This window comes from Thyridium curvatum (genome assembly GCF_004353045.1).
Source record: "Thyridium curvatum strain D216 chromosome Unknown NODE_77_length_194619_cov_74.347017, whole genome shotgun sequence".
NCBI classification, from domain to species: domain Eukaryota; kingdom Fungi; phylum Ascomycota; class Sordariomycetes; order Thyridiales; family Thyridiaceae; genus Thyridium; species Thyridium curvatum.
The window spans coordinates 145,081-158,440 of NW_022156832.1; the positions used below are offsets into that span (position 1 = coordinate 145,081).

At 53.7% G+C, this 13,360-nt stretch overlaps 4 protein-coding genes across 4 annotated transcripts; 2 read left to right on the forward strand and 2 right to left on the reverse strand.

Annotated features, from left to right (window-relative positions):
• Nucleotides 1-646: 646 nt before the first annotated feature.
• On the forward strand, nucleotides 647-3,074 carry E0L32_010028 (uncharacterized protein; the record flags this gene model as incomplete). Its single annotated transcript, XM_031132601.1, has 7 exons — nucleotides 647-759; nucleotides 968-1,232; nucleotides 1,319-1,445; nucleotides 1,505-1,891; nucleotides 1,982-2,092; nucleotides 2,157-2,359; nucleotides 2,424-3,074. 7 exons carry the CDS (start codon nucleotides 647-649, stop codon nucleotides 3,072-3,074), a joined length of 1,857 nt encoding a protein of 618 aa, XP_030990252.1.
• Nucleotides 3,075-3,469: 395 nt separating this feature from the next.
• On the reverse strand, nucleotides 3,470-5,632 carry E0L32_010029 (uncharacterized protein; the record flags this gene model as incomplete). The annotated part of the gene is made up of 6 exons (XM_031132602.1): nucleotides 3,470-3,718; nucleotides 3,777-3,998; nucleotides 4,055-4,292; nucleotides 4,358-4,661; nucleotides 4,743-5,141; nucleotides 5,212-5,632. 6 exons carry the CDS (start codon nucleotides 5,630-5,632, stop codon nucleotides 3,470-3,472), a joined length of 1,833 nt encoding a protein of 610 aa, XP_030990253.1.
• An 898-nt stretch (nucleotides 5,633-6,530) lies between these two features.
• Nucleotides 6,531-10,432, forward strand: E0L32_010030 (uncharacterized protein; the record flags this gene model as incomplete). The annotated part of the gene is made up of 6 exons (XM_031132603.1): nucleotides 6,531-6,619; nucleotides 6,722-6,793; nucleotides 6,854-7,522; nucleotides 7,598-7,976; nucleotides 8,038-10,315; nucleotides 10,371-10,432. The coding sequence occupies 6 exons, from the start codon at nucleotides 6,531-6,533 to the stop codon at nucleotides 10,430-10,432; spliced, it is 3,549 nt and encodes a 1,182-aa protein (XP_030990254.1).
• Nucleotides 10,433-10,592: 160 nt separating this feature from the next.
• On the reverse strand, nucleotides 10,593-11,573 carry E0L32_010031 (uncharacterized protein; the record flags this gene model as incomplete). Its single annotated transcript, XM_031132604.1, has 2 exons — nucleotides 10,593-11,420; nucleotides 11,475-11,573. 2 exons carry the CDS (start codon nucleotides 11,571-11,573, stop codon nucleotides 10,593-10,595), a joined length of 927 nt encoding a protein of 308 aa, XP_030990255.1.
• Nucleotides 11,574-13,360: the final 1,787 nt, after the last annotated feature.

Here is a 13,360-nt window from a genome sequence, read left to right on the forward strand (position 1 = left end):
CAAATTCTCCCCCTCGCAGCACAGCGCTCATCTGATGTCGACGCTAAGTGACTTTCGTGCATATCAAGCGTGAGGCACAGTCCTTTCTATTGATGCGAGACCTTGTTTTTGCATCCCCGCTAGAACCTTCTTGGCAGGTCTTGGTAAAGCTTGATGGAACCCTTCACGCTCGCAAACCGCATATCCTTGCAAAATAACGACAACTCCAGAGCACATCTGACATACCGGATCATTGCCTCAAACGAGGCGGCACTCCAGGACTACCACGTGCTGCCAGATGAAATGTTGCAATTGTCAAATCCGGGCAATCTGGTAGGTTGAAAGTTGAGGGGTGGATTCAACCCATACTGCATCACGTTAGCTACGAGAAGCTACGGAAGTCCTGCCAAGACCCTGCCCACGTGCCTCATTGCTACTGTGTCTCGACCGACCTCGTACAGCGAGGTCCGTCACCGTGAGTGATCAACATGGCTAGCTGGAGAGCAAGGGTGCCGGAACTGGAGCACCGCTGCACGACCCACCTCTGCGCCGTACGTACGGTGCCGAAATGTCCGCGGATCCTCATTTAATGGCAGGCATCTCGCTCGTCTTTTGGGTGTTTTCTGTCAATAGGCGGCTCTAGTGCTCTCACAAGAAGCACAGCACGATGCGGTCAGTCAATCGCTACGCCACGGCTTTCGTCGCCCTTGCGGCTTCGGCGACTGCCGCCGGCTCGCTCAAGGACATCAAGCATATCGTCTTGTTCATGCAGGAGAACAGGTCCTTCAATCATGTGACTATACCCTCTTCCGGCGTAATGAGCGATTCTGATCAAGATGAAAATTGTAGTACTTTGGCACGATGGCAGGCACTCGCAACTTTGCTGACCCTAATGTCCAAGTCAACCCTGATGGCCACAATGTGCTTGAACAGTGCGGTACCCTTACCCGTCTGAGTTGTTGTTTCATGGACACTGACAATGCTTCAGACTTGTTGCGAAATCCCAGTCCTCTGCTGCAGACGTTCTCAAGCCCTGGTACATAAACTACCTCGGCGGCGAATGGGATGATGCCACCCAGTGCATCACTGCTGGTAGTAACAGCTGGCAGGGCAACCATGATGCTTGGAACGGTGGCCTGAACGACATGTGGGTTGAAAAGAATACACCATTCAGCCACGGATACTTTAAGAGAAAGGACATCCCGGTTCACTGGGACATCGCGGATGGGTGGACAGTCCAAGACATGTACACAGTAAGTATCAGATGTGGATGTGTGGAGTCTAACTCTTAGAGGTTTCACGAAATCTCCATGTTTACTTACAACATTCCCTTGTACAGGAATCTATCCTTGCTGCCACGGATCCCAACCGTATTCACTGGATGAGCGGTACAGTCAACGTCCCAGGTACCCCAACCAACCCAGACGGAAGCGGAGGCATGATTCTGGACAACAATGCCACTCCTGGTAAGTCAATTAGGTCTCTCTGAGAGTCTTGTGTTGTGGAGTCCGCTAAATTGAGGCAGGCTGTGAGGCACCGGGTTTTAACTGCTACCCGTTCACGTGGAAGACATTCCCGGAATATCTGGAAGAGGCTGGAATCAGCTGGCAAGTCTTCCAAGACTTCGACAACTTTGAGGACAACATGCTTGCCTACTTTGTGCAGTACCAGAATGCGCCAAACGGTTCTGCTCTCAGAGAGAAGGGCAACTCGTATGGCGGTCTCAATGCGTTTTATGAGCGCGCGAAGGACGGGACCTTGCCTCAAGTCAGCTATATCGTCGGCCCCGCCGAACTCTCTGAGCATCCTCCCCACCTGCCTAGCGGAGGCGCTTGGCTGCAGAAGCAGGTCGTTGACGCTGTCACATCTGGCGCCGCCTACAAGAACACGGCACTGTTTATCAACTACGACGGTAAGTTTAGTCCGATCTTTGGGTGTGAAACAGCACATTGGTCTTTGGTAAGGTCTCCATGACTAACTACAATTACGTGTTGCTGCTCAGAAATCGGTGGCTGGAGTGACCATGTACTGCCGATTGTTGCTCCTAAAGGAACAGCAGGCGAGTGGCTCGAGGATCCGTACAAGAGATACGGCTATACTCCAGTAGGCCCAGGTGAGTCTTTGCAGATCCTTGAGCTCGCGCTCGCACTCGGAACCATTTACTCACAATACCACAGGATTCCGCGTCCCTAGCTATATCATCTCTCCCTGGACTCGCGGCGGCAAGGTTTTCACGGAGCACTCGGACCACAGCTCGCACATCCGCTTCGTCGAGCAGTGGGCTGCCGCGAACGGTTATTCCGGCGTTCAGAGTAAGGAGCTGACCCCTTGGCGCCGAAGCCATATCTCTGATCTGGTCAATGCCTTTGACTTTGACAACGTGAGCATCAACCTAGTCCCTCCTTCTCTACTACGCCATGTGATCTGACAATTGTATGTCGCAGCCGGATTACTCAATTCCTCATATCTCGGACGTCGACCCACCATTGATGGAAGCAGATACACCGGACGCTTATTCCGGTAACTTCACGCTGGGTTCCTTGAGCGGCCCGTACATAGGCACTGCCAAGTGCGTTTCCGATCACAAGACTGCCCGGCCCCCCGTTCCGTATGGCGCCGACAACATGAATCAGAACCTCACTCAGCTCCCCGAGGAGGGCTTCAAGGAGGTCCGTGGTCGCCTGACGGAGGGCCGCTATCTCACCTTTGAGATGTCGGGTCTCGCTCTGACCAACCCAGATGGGGAGCGAGTTGTCGCCAGCCCCGCCACTCAAGCACACGAGAACATCCGCCAGAGGTGGATCATTCACGTCCAGGGAGTTGAGAGCGAGAGCGAAGTGTTCCTGATCCAGTCTGCGGTGGACAAGAAGTACCTGTCGTCCCTTGCCCTGGGCACCTTGACTCCGGATATCTCCAAGGCACAGAAGTTCACCATCTCTTATCAGGCCGCTGGCTCGTCATACAGTGTCGCAGTTGGCTCTCATAAAGCCTTCGTCAGTCTTCTGGCCTCTGGAAACAGCAGCCCAGGGACCGTAAAGTTTGGCGGCTGTTCTAAAGAGCGCTTCAAGGTGTTTGCTGTCTCGTACAACAACTAGGTGTTATCAAATACCCCAGGCAGTGATAGATAGACAACCTGTGGCCATCCAAGAGTGATCTGGACTACCTCGTAGGCTATTAAAAATAGAAGAGTATATTATGTCTGCTCTAAGCAGTGATGTGATATGGGACAAGAGTGGTGTTTGTATTCAAATTCAGATTTATTCATAGACTGACCCAGCCGCCCAGGGCGGCAGTGCAGCGTTATTCTATCAGTCTAAATGCCTCTGTTCAATGGCCTCTAATCTTCATCGTGGTTCACAAGAGCATGGTAAGTCACGGTGCCGGTCGGCTACGACACCGCCGCGACAATACAAGAGCATACTATAATCCGTATGAGCTCACCACTCATAACTCGATACATACTCGACTAATGATAAGGCTACCGAGAGTTTCAATGCTTTATACAAGTTGGACAAGAGGGCGACTTGGCGAGAGCGGTTGCCACCGCGGGCATACGCGCAGGCAAATTAATCCGTCTCTTAGTAGTGCTGTCGTCACCCTTGACGCAATACGCTTCATCAAGGAGCAAATTGGTGCAGTCATTGTCCAGCTGCGGGTTCCATTTCTGGAGCTGCGCGAAAGTGATGTTGAAGTCGGACTCGATCTTGGCGCAGTAGTCTCCGGATACAATGACATGCCACTGTATTACTTATAAGCAGATGTATCTTCCTTCAAAATTTGTAAGAGCAGACACCTACCTGATAGCAGTTACCTGTCGTCCCGCTCGGCGTAGGGGCAGGAGGGGTAACATAAGTCGACGTGGCGGTAGCAGCATCTCCGTGAACGCAGTAGGCATCGTCTAGTAGTAGGTTTGAACAGTCCGACTTGAGCTGAGGGTTCCACTGTCGTAGCTGGTCGATCGAAACACCATATTCTGCCTCGATTTTGGAACAATCATCCCCAGAAACAACAATATGCCACTGTGTCAAGTTAATAACTGGCTGGTAAGCACGAAATAGAAGGCAAAACCACCCACCTCGTAACAGTTTCCTGTTGTCCCACTTGGTGTGGGCGCTGGAGGAGTAACATAGGTCGAAGTAGTCGAGGTTGTCTCATTCCAACCCAATACTGGAAAGACACAGTAATAAAACCCAGGGACAAGATTCGTGCAGCCAGTGTCAATAGACGGATTGATAGCCTCAAATAGGTCAACGCTGATGGTATTGTTGATTGCAATAAGTTGACAATAGTCACCGGTCTTGACTCCGTAGTATCTAAATGAACATGTTAACCACAGTTCTTACCCCATACTAATAAGTGTGACCAAAACATTACATACTTGCCGCATTGCGCAGTTGTACCGTGCGGAACGGGACCTGGCGGTGCCACAGTCGCTGTTGCGTAGACACCCGTTTGGGTGGCAGTTGCGTCAGGAATGGCGGTCCCTGTATAAACCACGCCGGGTTGAGAGACACAGAGGCTGTCTCCAGCAATCAGGTTGGTACACGCTGGACTAATGAAAGCGTTCCAGGACAGCAGCTGAGTGAGAGTCAGATTCTGCGAGCTAGTGATTGCTCCGCAAGTATCCCCAGACTGAACGTTGTAAAGGGTACACGGGTTCGGTAAGCACAATTGTTGACCAACTAGGAGTAGATGAGCATGAGTACCTTTCTGTAACAATAGGTGGAGGAAGGGCAATGCTGGCTCTTGTGGGTGAGACTCACTCTGAAGATCAGAACAGTCTGGCAAGACATTGTTGACAGCCAGCAGCGCACCACGCGGGACCTTGTTGGCAGAGGCAATCTTGCCACAATCATCACCGCCAACGACTGTATACGACTTTCCGGTAACGCACTCCGCGACCGGGTACCCGGAAGGTGCATATCCGGGAATGTCAGTACGGTTGGCAGCAATGGGCTGGACATTAGTGGGGTACGTCACGCCGCAGGTACTCTGGATGGAAGCCCATTCCTGAGCCATCTTGAGTCCGTAATTGCTGAAGGCAGTCGATTGAATGAGTTGACCAAGCTTGAGAACGCACTCCGAGCAGAGAGCCGCCTTTGGAAGAGTCAGGATAGATGCGTCTTGGTCGCTATCAGGAGAAGTGAGGTTGGCAATCGCATCTGTAAAGGGCGTCGGTCAGATTTTACATTTCTCAATGCTACTTCAGAGGGAAATTTTGATATGACCTACTTTGACAGTACTGGCCTTTGGAATCCTTGAAGCAAGTAATGTTGTATTGTGCCCAGACCTGGTCTCCATATAGCGTTGCCGGAGTTCCTTGCCACAGCTGCGGCCCTCCACCGCAGGCGCTTTGGACCGACTGGTGATAATTGGATAGGGACTGGCCGCATGATGAGGTGCAGAAGCCATCCAAGATTGATGGTGCCAAGTAAGAGATGCTGTCGCCAAGAACGCTTGTACGAAGATACGGATCGCAAGTGATGGTTGACTCCAAGGCAGATATACACTGTTGCGAGACCTCTCCCGCTGCAACAGGAGTGCTGGTATTGACAAGAAGTCCTGGTTCAAAGATGACGAAGTCCGCCTGTGCAAGTCTCAATGAAATCAAGCACAGCACAAGGCTAGCGAGTGTCGATGACGGGCCGAGCATGGCGACCTGTGGTGGAAATGTGAGAATGGAAAGTTGTCCGCTCTTCCTCTCTCTGTATCTTGCCTGATAGACACTTGGTTTAAAAATTGGACGCAAGCACACACTTTCCAGGACAGAGGGGAGTCTTTGCATCTGACCCTCGATCGCAACCATGAAAGTCAAGTTGCTCAGGTTGCATGTGCTGTTGGCCAGGACCAACGAGTAATCTCCGATCCGAAACCGCTTCTAGCAGGGAGCAAAGACAATTAGACCGTCAGACTTCATCATAACCAATCGGACCGAGACGTTGATCGTCTTAACGACACTTTGTGCAGCCTCCACTCGGCACGGCTCTTACCTTGCATATACACGATCTGGTGGAGATGACCTATTCCTGCATTAGGGTCACACTGCTATGTCAGACTCGTCAGTCTCGTCCAACCAGAATGTCTAGGACTTCGAGCATCGGGAAAAGAGGTCGCAGATCTGGTGATATTGGACTGACCTGCATAGGGGATCATTTCCCCTCCAATGACAGTGAGTCAGCAACCGCTTACCCTTGCCGTTGCATTATTGGTATTAGTGCTTATCTGCAATTAAAAAGCTTGATTAGAGTGTCACACGAGACCTCCCTAACTGTTCAGTCGTCCCGTCTGTAGCCTTGTGCACATACCTATCAGCTCGAAACGACAGTGCTCATCTGAGATCAAAATCCGCGATACGCTGCATTGTAGCATGGAGATGAAGCGGCTGCGGAACAAAGTCCGCGGGACCGAGATCGGATCCATGCACTTGATGGGCTTCATTCCCTCCTTTTCAATCTTGGCTCTTTTGGTTGAATAAACGAACGTCCCTTCGAGATCTGATCATTTGTACAATTTGCTATTAGAAACTCTATTCATTTGAAAATTGCGCAAGTATGAAGGTTGCGTTGGTCTTCGCGGCGTTCTTCACGGCGGTGCTGAGCATTGCCTCACAGGACCCTTCATCAGCTGAAGACTATACCTGGTAAGCTTTTCCCGAACACGCATGTTTCGAAATCAACTGAAACAGCTAACTATTTGAATGATTAAGTTCCGCTTCAAAGCCATGCAGAATTGGATGTTGCAGCAAGTCCGGTGTCTGCGGTTTGGGCCCTGACTTCTGCGGCAAGGACTGCATCTCTACTTGCGACCAAAAGAGGTAGGAACAGCTCAGTGAAACTGCTACGGAGTCATAATCTTCAGGCTGATGAGTGAACAGCCCATGTGACCCGGGTTGGGGTGCGCAGTGGTCGCAGAACGAGAAGTGCCCTCTCAACGTGTGCTGCAGCAAGTTTGGATTCTGCGGAACGACAGACGACTTTTGCGGCACCAAAAAGGTCACCAAGCCTTCCTGCGGCGGCAGCAGCTCAAACAAGCGGTCCATTGGGTACTATGAGGGCTGGTCCATTGGTAGGGCCTGCAATGGCATGATGCCGGAGCAAATCCCCGTTGGTGCCTACACCCATCTCAACTTTGCCTTTGCCTTTGTCGATCCAAAATCGTTCAAGGTCGCGCCAATGAGCCAGGCTGATACCGAATTGTATCCGCGATTCACTGGTCTCAAGGACTTCAATCCTGGTCTCAAAACCTGGATCTCTATTGGAGGCTGGTCCATGAACGACGCCGACCAGCCCACGGCAACGACCTTCTCGGATCTAGCTGGGTCTAGCAGTGCTCAGTCTGCGTTCTTTGCTTCCCTTCTGAGCTTCATGGAGACGTATGGATTCGACGGCGTTGATATCGACTGGGAGTACCCGGTGGCCGAGGAGCGCTCCGGCAAGCCGGACGACTACAAGAATTACGTCTCATTTTTGAAGAACCTCAAGTCTGCTCTGGGCGGCAGCGGCCACAACTACGGTCTTACCTTGACGCTACCATCAAGTTACTGGTAAGGATCTCCCCGGTCTTTTCTTCTTTTCTTCTTCTTTTTGGTACAACAATTACTTACTGCCATTTACTCCAGGTACATGCAGAACTTTGACATCGTGGCCATGGAGAAGGTTGTCGACTGGTTCAACGTCATGACCTACGACTTGCACGGAACGTGGGACTCGACGGACCGCTTCATAGGCCCTGTTGTCAATGCCCACACCAACCTGACTGAAATCGATCTTACCATGGACTTGTTTTGGAGAAACAGCGTTAGTGTTCAATCATATGTCGAAGAAGCAGTCGCTCATACTAATGTTGACTTTCTAAACGTAAAGATCGACCCCGACAAGATTGTCATGGGTCTAGGCTTCTACGGTCGTAGCTTCACCCTCACGGATCCTTCTTGCACGTCTCCAGGATGCCCGTTTAGCGGCGGTGGCAAGCCTGGAAAATGCTCGGCCAGCGCAGGTGTAAGTCAAAATCACCGCGAGTACTTCAACGCTCTTCGCGTACTAGCTAACGCGTTCAAAGACTCTCATGTACTCTGAGATTCAAGACATCCTAGCCGGTGGTGCGACGCCGACTCTGGACAAGAAAGCAGCCGTTAAGCAGCTGGTCTGGGACACCAACCAGTGGGTTTCGTACGATGACAAGGAAACCCTCCAGATGAAGATTGACTATGCCAACGGCAAATGTCTCGGCGGCACCATGGTCTGGGCCGTGTCCACAGACACCAGCGAGGGCATGGCAGCAGACGCCTACCTCCAGACCAACGGCCTTGTTCAACGCAGTCTCTTCGGCGGCGGTGGCAATCCTAAGAAAGAGGACACTCTCTCGACTTGTATCTGGGGTGAATGCGGGAAGGACTGTCCAGCAGGCTCGGTCCCGGCTCAGCGCAGCGACGGCAAGAATCGCGGAAACGCGGGCATCTACACTGGCTGCGAGGACAAGACACGAAACTACTGCTGCCCCAACGACCAGGAGGTCCCAACCTGTGTGTGGCGCGGCACTGCGCCGTTCTGCAACGGGAAATGCCATTCCGGCGAGGTGCAAGTCTCCTCCGACTCCAGTGCAACTGGCGCTGAGTGTTGGACCGGCCACAAGGTGCTATGTTGTACACAGACCAAGTCAGATGCCGGCATCGGGCAGTGCAAGTGGGAGGGCGCCGCCCCCTTCTGTGGCAAGCACGGCCGTGTGGGCGAGCACTATGGGTGCGACGAGGGGGATCGCTATGAAGAGACGTATGATTCACTGGGAGCCGGAGGTGAATCATATTGTATCTCGGGCTACAAGTCCTTCTGCTGCACCAAGCCACCGCCGTTTCAGAACTGCGGGTGGACTTCGAAGGAGCACTCGTTCCTCCACCCATTCACTTGTCCGACGGGGTGCCCAGCCGGAAAACAGATTATCGCCCAGGACCCCACCCAGCTCAGCTTCTGCGGCAGCGGGTCTGCATTCTACTGCTGCGATGCGCCGCTAGAGGAGCTTCCTGATGACGACAGCAGCCTCAACTTCTGCGCAAGCTCCGACGGAGACTACCCGCTCAGCATCCAAGACACCAATACAAACAATTACGACGACGATGGGAACCCAGCAGATATCATCGAACTGTATTGGTACGAAGACGACGTCTTCGTTGTGCCCAACGATGCATCTCCGGACAACATGAAACGCAGTGTCGACATCGTCGATGAACTGCTCGCCTTGAGGTACGACCGCCGCTGGGATCGTGCGGCTGGCGTCAACAACCGCACCCTGAGCCAGGTGTGTCTCGGAGAGCACGACTGCTTCCCCATCCTCGAGCCCGATCTCCCCGAGGTGCAACACCTGCTGAGCGAGATCCGCCTGACGTGGGACTTCGCCGGCAGCCTCCGCCCGGACCAGCACCACCACCACCAAGACGACAACCATGTCTCCGCCGCCCTCGCGCCTCGCGCCCGCACCACGGTCGTCAAGCTCAAGAACAACCGGCGCACGCGCTGGACGGCGTCGACGTACTACAACGTCGCGCAGCTCGCCGCCAAGGGCCGGCAGTTCTACGCCAACGGCGGCGTCAAGAAGACGGCCATCTGCCTCAAGAACGCCGGCGCCTTCGCCGCGCGGCAGCTCGCGCGCAAGTACGTCGCCGAGCACGTCACGGAGCTGCAGACGCCGGCCATGTTCGCGCAGTCCATGATCGACAACAAGCTGCCCGACGGGACGGCGCCCTCGGGCGTGGCGGCCGGCTACGACTGGGAGGACGTGTTTGGCGACAGCGGGTACGTCCACATGACGTGGAAGGACCTGGGCATCGCGCGGCCGGCCGGCTTGGAGGGGGACACGCCGCTTGAGGCACTGTACCACGCGCTCGGGAGCAAGGGGAACAATGCGGACTACACGAACCTCCTGATCTGCGATGCGCAGACCAACTCTCTCAAGACGTCGGCGTGGGCCCTGCATACAAACATCATCAGCGACAACCGCTGGAACAAGGCCAGCCCGGCAACAAGGATGGCCTACCTCAACAACCTGGATCAGTCACTCCTGCCATATCTGAATTCTCCAGAGGCTCAGGCCTCGTTGAAGCATGGCTACGAGGTCCAGCAAACGATTTGGAAGGCGCTCGACGGCAGTTCCAAGGTGACGGGACCCGGCAGCTCTAGCTTCGCGTCACTGCACAAAACCTGGTACCAGGTGTACTTTGAGGAGTTTGACAACAATCTCCAAGCATTTGTCAAGGCCAAGCTCGACAAGGAGATCACGTCGTGGTCTGGCGGCAGCGGCCCGTATGCCCTCTACAAGTCGCTGCAAAGAAACAAGATTGTTCAGAGTAAGTGTACTTCGGGACCGTTCGCGGGCACATATGCTAATGAAATGCACAACAGATCTCAAGGGCAGGTCGAGTGTTGTTACCAGCCTCGCGGTGATTGTTGCTTGGATCACCTAGGCGGATGTAATGATTATTTCACATGTAGAATATTATTGAACTCGCTTGCACTCAATGCATGATAGCACGGCTAGTAAACTGGTGATCTGAGGTCATAACATGAGCGACTGAACAACTGTTTGTTAAAATCAGGAAATTCAGTGATGTGGAGTCAAGTGGCTCATTCCCTCGCGGCACTCAACTTCTCTAGCTTTCTCGACTCCCTGTCACGGTCAAAAGGGCCGATGTCTGTCCAGACGCCGCTATCTGGGACCGTGGCCGCGATGTCGGCGGGGTCGTACAGCAGAAGTGCCGCGTAGAACCTGGTAATCAGACTCCTGACGGCCACCTTGAAGCACCCCGAATACGGCAGCTTCTTGCCCTCGGGCCGATGCAGAGAGGCGTCGACGGCCTTGACGAACGGCGTCGAGCCGGGCGTCCTGTCCACCACGGAGCGCATGCACTCCTCGTCCACCATGAGGCACATGCTCGTCACCATGCCCGGCTCCGGCGCATCCGGCCAGCCCTCTGCGTCCGCGTCCTCGTCGTCTTCGGGGCCTTGCTCCTCGTCGATGCAGAGCTGGTAAGCGTACGAGACGCCTTCGGGGCCCTGGTTGGCGATGTCTTCATCCGACACGAAGCGCACCATGACGTTGTCGTCCAGGCGGCTCATGCCGGATTCAGCCGGCGCTGCGGCAATGCCCTCGTTGAGCAGATGGAAGAAGCCAGATTCAAAGCCCTCCCACAGATCCGGGTCGGAAAAGTGTACGCGGAAGGCCCAGAACCCAAAATTATCCCAGTGCTCGGCCTCCGCCCGCTGCACGAGGATCTGCAAGTTCTCTGCGGTAGGGTCTGGCGAGCCCTCGCTTGTCTCTGGGGCGTCGGTCTCTTGCGGAAGGGAAATGGGGCGCGCGCCGCGGGCAGCTCGCTCCTCGTTCTTCTTGTCCACCCATTCAAGTGTCTCTATGTGAGTCTCGGCCGCAGTGCGGTCCATGACCTTTTGCAGTTCCTGACAAATCTGTTAGATCATGGGTCGTTTTATCTGTTACCGCCCAGGACTGACCTCTTCGGTAAGCGCCTCGTAATCTGCATCGCTGGCGTTCTTGTACTTTTCTTCGGTCCAACCGTGAGGCAGGTAGCTCAGGATGGGATTGTCCGCCATTGTGGCCGGGTGGAATGGATTCGAGGCGTATTGGGTGAATGAAGAGTGAGAACCAAGAATGGGATGGGCGAGGGGCTCTTTTATGCATTAATTTATCTCGGTACGTCCCTCTCATCAATTGCGCCAATCTGCAGTTGAGCCGCCTGTGTGACGTGACGAACGACATCTATGGATTGCATTGGAGGGCGGTTTGGGGGGGCAGTTTGGGGGGTCAGTTTAGGGGTCATCAGCGCCAGGTGGAGTACGCCGGAGGGGCCGTCAAGCGCTCCAGGGCTGATTGTCAGTCACCCACATCACTATGGACTAGTATTACTCAGCGCCGCCTATTAGAGGTTTTGCTCAATCTGAATCTTGGGGCAACGACAACCAAACCAAATACTTGCTTCATCATCTTCAAGAACTGCTCTCCGACATTTGCATATCAACAGCCCCAGCTATGACAGCAAATCTGGAGGCATGCCACAACTGTAGGCGAAGCCGCTTGAAATGCGACCGCTCCCTCCCGCAATGCCTCAAATGCACCAGGAGAGGCCAAAGCTGTCTAGGCTACGGCCGTCTGTTGCGGTGGGAGACCGGTATGGCGAGTCGTGGGAGACTGGCCGGCGTCGCGTCCGATGCAATGACCAAAGTCCAGAGCGGAAATGCCAGCGCTAACTCACAAACGCCATGTCTTTCCAAAGTGTCAGCAGAGGTGGCACCCCGGCTGAACCAAACGCACCTTCGATATCCTTTGATAGACCCGCTTGCGCATGATGTAGGCTATCGGTCAAGGAGATATATGAGCTACTGTGAGTTAACCTGGATCTGTTCGACAGCTCTTGTGCTGATAATTTTCGGTCAAAGTCGGGAGTGATGTGTGCAGAGACCTCGTTGTCTATGACACCCCCAAACATAACTTATTCCGCGAGCTTATTCCGATGGCACTCAACCACCCCATCTTGTTGCAGACAATCGTCGCCAATTCCGCTTTGCACATGTCAAACGTAACTCAACGGTCATCAAGGTCCTCGAGTATGGTCACAGAGGCAGCCTCGACTCGAGGCACCACAAGCTCGCCAGGCTCTTCATCGACCGCTTCGTGCGGGACAGCTCCTCTAGAGTATTATCATGACGCGCTCAGAGCCAAGCAACAAGCACTTCATCTGCTGAGGCCTGCTCTCGAAAACCTGCCTTCGGTGGATATTGATGTGCTCCTTGCGGTGGTGTTTCTCCTCCTTGGGTTCGAGCTCATCGACTCTGGGCGAGATAATTGGAGATCTCACGTCGATGGTGCAAGAACAATCATTGACAAGATGGCCCTATCCGCTCCGGTGATGGATACTACATGGAGCCCACTACGCACCTGGTTGGTGTCTAATTGCTTAGTGTAAGCCATCCTTTCCAGTAACTTATGGTTCCTTACTTGACATGCCCTAGGTATGACTTTCTCGGGTCATCGTTCGCAAGTTCTTGTCTGAGGCACAGTGATGGGCTATCAATGACTACCCTCACGCTACTACAAGATGTGGAGGGCAACCACTGCTCATCATTTCCGGCAGCTCTCCTTCCCTTGATGCAGGCAGGGGCTCACCTTTTCGAGGAGAAAGAATTTCCCGCATCTCCGGACACCTTGATCGATTCAAAAAAGCACGACGCGCTTCATATCTTATATGCCGCGAGGTCCTTTGATCCAGTTGAATGGGCTGTGGATTTACAGCCACGTTCACCGGCTGAAGATGTATTCCATCGGACTGAAATCGCGTCCGCACATAAAGCAGCCGTATGTGTCTATCTCTCACGCATTATCC